Raw genomic sequence first — 5,653 nt, forward strand, 5'->3', positions numbered from 1 at the left:
GTGAGGGAAATAATCGCAGAATTGCTTTGCTCGCCGTCTGCTTTCACTTCAAGAAAATAGTTGGAAATTTTGGTTTTCAGGGTTCATTCTTGAATTCTGAAATATTAGATGCATTTTGCCCAAGTCCTGAGTTGTGCTGCTCTGGATTAAAACACCTGATTATTCCCCTGGATTCTTCGTAAGAGGCCAAGAGAAGGTAGAAGCAAAATAGAACTTGACGTCTGATCTACACTTCTTTTTCCAAACTAAAAAATCAGAACTTGATGGATTGTCTCACCTCAGTTAACAGACACAAGTCCTTCCACACAGGATTTGCCTGAGCTTGGGAACAGAGCTGTAACAGACCTCAAAGCATTCAGGGCTTTAGTCTGGCTGTGCTGACCTACATAGTCATGGATTACCAATAATAGGATTTCCTATTCAGAAGCAAGACCATGCCTATTTAAAACACACAAGGTATTGCCTACAGATAAATATGGCTTTTGTTTTTTGCTGTTTCTTGCAATTTCTGCTCTCTCAGGATACACATGCAGCTCAGCGTTTCTGTTTGCCAGGGTGTACCTGCTCAGAGGAGAGTTTTGGCAGGTGTGCTATGCTGACAGGACTCCAGAGGGTGATGGGGGGAAGGGAGGAGCTTTCTTCAGGAATGATATGGTGTGACACAGGCTTAGAGTCTGTGGGAAATCAGCTAAATCTCCATGTGATTCATTTTAATTGGTTCTGGAATTTATTTGAGCAGAACATTTTACCAACATCAATTTCTTTTATTTCAAGTTTATTATTTTTTTTTATTTAATCCTCATGTCTATTGACAAGATACACCCAGTAACAATTACAGGTTCCTTGATGCTTATTAAAGTTTTTCTGCTTTCTTATACAGGAGTCTTCAGTGCCTGTCTGTGTCTTTGGGAAAGATTCCAGACAACTTTCCCGAAGAACTCAAGCAAGTGAGAATTGAAAACTCACCCTTATTTGAACTTCCCCAGGGGGTTTTCACCAACATGAGAACTTTGCAATACCTTTGGCTCAACTTTAACAATGTCACTGTAATCCACCTAGGCGCCCTGGACGATCTGCCTGAGCTGAGAGAGCTGAGACTGGAGGGGAATAGGCTCCGTTCAGTACCATGGACAGCGTTCCGCTCCACACCGCTCCTGCGGGTCTTGGATCTCAAACACAACCAGATTGACGCACTTCCTGAACTGGCTCTTCAGTTCCTAGCCAATCTGACATACCTTGACATATCCTCCAATAGGCTGACAGTTGTAGCCAAGGGTGTCTTCCTAAACTGGCCAGCCTATCAGAAACAGCAGCAGCATGGTTGTGGAGCTGAGATTCTTTCCAACATGGTGCTGTCATTGCACAATAATCCCTGGGAATGTGACTGCCGTTTAAGGGGGCTTGTTGAGTTTGTCAAGTCCATCGGTTCTCCGTTCATTCTGGTGAATTCTTACCTGATATGCCAGAGTCCTGTCTCTAAAGCAGGACAGCTTTTACATGAGACTGAGCTTGGTGTTTGTATGAAGCCAAATATCTCAACCCCTAGCGCAAATGTCACTATCCAGATAGGAAAGAATGTGACCCTGCAATGCTTGGCACAAGCCAGTCCTTCACCAACCATTGCATGGAAGTATCCCCTGAGCACATGGAGAGTATTTGATGGTAAGTCAAGTGTGTGTGTGTGTGTGTATGTGTGTGTGTGTGTGTGTGTATCATACATACGTATGTAGTGTAGAGGTCTGTAAGGACCATTTCTCATTACAGAAGTGTAAATTGTGTCATTCACAAAGAACGAATGCAAGTAAGATTGACATATATGTGCATTAGCTCTTCAGAACAGAAAAGAGTACAAGAAAGCATTCCACTATCATCACTGTTTAAAGTGGATACGTGCAGGTCTTACATATAAATATATAGAGAGATATAGAATGATAGATTGATGATAGATAGATAGATAGATAGATAGATAGATAGATAGATAGATAGATAAATTGGAGCTGATGATTTCATATAGTATGTATATGTTAATAGACTTACATATGAACAAATACAATGTTTGGAAACCTTCTAGATGAAAAAAATCACAACACTAAAATTTCTAGCTAGAACTTTTCCTAGTAAGTGTTATTTACCTCTTAACATTGTCTGACCAGAATCATGTGGGATGCTTATATGAAATAAGATTTATAAGGCCCTCCTCGTGAGATTTTAACTCAGTCTGGGGCCAAAAATGTGTATAGTCATGTATCTATTTCTGCAGTGTTCCCCTTGAGTGATCGTCATAAGATATCAAGTTCTACATATCAAATAAATATTTACTTTCTATTACTGTGTTAATCAGATAATATTAGCTCAAAATTATAATAGAGCCTAGAGGGATTATATGACTTCCAGGAGCTGAAAACTGGGACCTGTATTTGCACCTCTTTTCTTGGAATAGGTTTTAGCAATTCCCAAAGCCAGGCAAGACCTCCTCAGGAGCATGTTGAAGCTGAAAGGACATTTGTAGCTTCTTAGCGCTTTTGTGTAGAACAGTTGAGATCGAGTAATATTTGAGGGATGCAGCCAAGTAAGTTTTCATGATGATGATGAGCCTCCAGGTAGTCAATTATATATATATATATATATATATATATATATATGCAATTTACTGAGTTTTCAGTTTTCTCTATATTTTGATCTTACCATATCGATAAAATGTTAAATGCTGACAGTACAAGAAAGACAAGATTCATCATTCTAGTTTCTTTTAAAATCAATAAATTATTCAGAAAGTGGTGGTGCCTGCCTTTAATCCCAACACTTGGGAGACAGAGACAGGTGGATCTCTTAGTTTGAGGCCAGCCTCACCTACGGGACAAGTAGAGCTGTTACACAGAGAAGCCCTTTCTCAAAAAAAAAAAAACAGAAAGGAAGAAGAGGAGGAGGAAAGAAGAAAGGAAAGAATGGAGGAAGGGAGAAAGGGAGGGAGGGAAGGAGAGAGAAGAAAAAAGGAAAGATACTCAGTTATGCCCTATCACCCTCTTTTTAAAAAATGTTTTATTTTGGAGAGACAAAGGCAGGCAGATCTCCATGGGTTTAAGGCCAGCCTGATCTACAAAGTCAGTCCAGGACAGCCAAGGCTACACAGAGAAATCTCTTCTCAAAAAAAAAAAAAAAGTTTTATTTAATTTTTTTATGTCTCTGGAATTTTACTTGGTGTTATTATTGCTGTGACAAAACACCATAATCAACGCAACTTGGGGAGGAAAGGGTTTATTTGGCTTATGCCTCATCATCACTGTTCATCATTGAAGGAAATCAGGACAGAAACTCAAACAGGGCAGGAACCTTGAGTCAGGAGCTGATGCAGAGGCCATGGAGGAATGCTGCTTACTGGTTTGGTCCACATAGCTTGCTCAGTATGTTTCCTTAAAGAACCCTGGACCACTAGGGATGGACCCACCCCCATCAATCAGTAATTTAAAAACTGCCCTACAGGCTTGCCTACAGCATGATCTTATGGAAATATTTTTTTAATTGAGGCTGCCTCCTCTCCAATGACTCTAGCTTATGTCAAGTCGACATAAAACTACCCTGGTCAATGAGTGTTTTACCTTCATGTGTGTTTGTGCAGCACATGCATGCCTAATGCTTTCAGTGACCAGAAAAATATATTGTATCCCCTGAAACTGGAGTTACAGACAGCTATGAGCTACCATATGTGTGTTTGGAATCAAACCTGGGTTACCTGTAAGAGCAGTGAGTAAACTTAGCTGCTGAGATATCTTGCCAGTCCCAATATAATCACTCTTGATACTGTGTCATATCTGGTCTCCTGGAAATAATAACAGGTAAGACTTCATGGCATTTTCTATAAACTTGTAGAGCACATGTCATCTCATTTTCTTGACAAGGAAATTGAGGCTAAGAGAACTTAAGCACTTTGTCCAGTAGCATGCACATGAAAGAGATGGGAGCCCAAGTATTTGGTATCCAGGTTCTGAAGCACTGCACCCCTGGGAGATAAGAGCTCCTTTGGAGCTCACAATATCTCTTAATCACACCATTTTGAAAAATCTCAGTAAGCCATGGTATTAGGCTCAGTAGGGCCAAATGGGTACAACTAATGCTAAAAGAATGTTGTCCTCTTAGATAGAAGAATGGACTTCACATAATTGCTGTCTCTGAACAAGCATGGATAAGCTAATCAACTGCTCCAACCCTCTACATCCTATATGCAAATTAACTGTTCACTCTACAGCATTTCCAGAAAGATAACCCCTGACACAGGTACATACTTAATAAATAATACCCATCATTTTAACATAAGACCTAGCATTGCTAGAACTTTCCAGCTGTCTATCAAAGAAATGCACAGCTGTTTTGTTTTTTCACTCAGTGTTGGTCTCATCAATTGCAGAAGATACTGTTTTGTCCCAGCTTGTCATCCCAGCAGCTCACCTGATGGATAGTGGTAATTATACTTGTATGGCTTTCAACTCCATTGGAAGACGCTCCCTTGTCATCAGACTCTACATCGAGCCTGCCCAGGCCATGCCTGGATGGCATTCTCCTTCCACCTCCTCAGAGCTCAGTGCCTATGTTGACCTACGGGTTGTCAAGCAGACAGTGCATGGCATCTTGCTGGAGTGGCTCACCGTGACCAGCCTCCCAGAGGAGCAGTGGTTAACTCTCTACATTAAATCTGATGAAGCTCTCAGGAAGAAGGTGGTCCATATAGGCCCTGGAATCAACTCATATGCTGTGGATAATCTCCTCCCTGCTACAGAATATAAAGCATGCCTCAGCCTGAGGAGTCAGCCTCCCAGCCAGGGCCAGTGTGTGGTCTTTGTGACAGGAAAAGACAGTGGTGGGCTGGAGAGTCGTGAGCACCTCTTGCATGTCACTGTGGTCTTGTGTGCTGTGCTCCTGGCACTGCCCGTTGGTGTTTATGTCTGGGCATCTCAGGGCCCATACAACTGTCATGAGTGGTGTTTGTGCTGTAGCCCTCTTTACAAGAAAACCCTACGATGCCCCCAAGCAGCACCACAGTGCAAGGATAGCTTTTCCAAAGATCCTCCAGTTGTCTATGAGGATGGTGAGGTTCTCAGAGTAATGGAGGATAATGAGGAGATAGAAAAGGAGGGTAACAGTTAACAGTGTACCACAGAGTGGAATGGATGGATCTCCAGTCTCGGAATCCACCCTTCCATGACAGCACAACTTGGTTCCATCCATTTATCAAGTATTTATTGAGCATCTACTGTGTTCTAATTAAGGAAATTGATGGAGGGAGTTCGGACATGCGAAAGGGGACACGGTATTTTATCTTCATAGAGCTAAAGCCAATGGAGTTCTGACTTATTAAACCGACCATTTTATTATGCCTGACTGTGTCTAGAAATTAATAAGTGTTAGTCTTAGTAACACAACCTTACAGCGTTTACGTAGACCATCTCACATGCATTATCCTGCAAGGGAAGGCAGAAGTTCCTTACTGTAGGTAAAGAAATTTGATCTCAGAAAGGTCAACGATTCACCCATCATCTATCTAGCAGGTGGGAGGACACTGGGCTACAGAGGATGAATCCTGTTGTTCTACCAAGGAGTCAGAGACTGGCCTTGCATCCACTGTGCTCATGAGGATGTAATGAAAATCAATGGTAGTTGA

General features: G+C 41.6%; 1 protein-coding gene across 1 annotated transcript; it reads left to right on the top strand.

The window, feature by feature from the left end:
- Nucleotides 1-475: 475 nt before the first annotated feature.
- Nucleotides 476-5,139, top strand: Lrit2 (leucine rich repeat, Ig-like and transmembrane domains 2). Its single transcript, XM_055597813.1, has 3 exons — nucleotides 476-585; nucleotides 881-1,662; nucleotides 4,382-5,139. Exons 1-3 carry the CDS (start codon nucleotides 476-478, stop codon nucleotides 5,137-5,139), a joined length of 1,650 nt encoding a protein of 549 aa, XP_055453788.1.
- Nucleotides 5,140-5,653: the final 514 nt, after the last annotated feature.

This window comes from Psammomys obesus, unplaced genomic scaffold (genome assembly GCF_907164565.1).
Source record: "Psammomys obesus unplaced genomic scaffold, mPsaObe1.curated_primary_1811, whole genome shotgun sequence".
Lineage (NCBI taxonomy): Eukaryota > Metazoa > Chordata > Mammalia > Rodentia > Muridae > Psammomys > Psammomys obesus.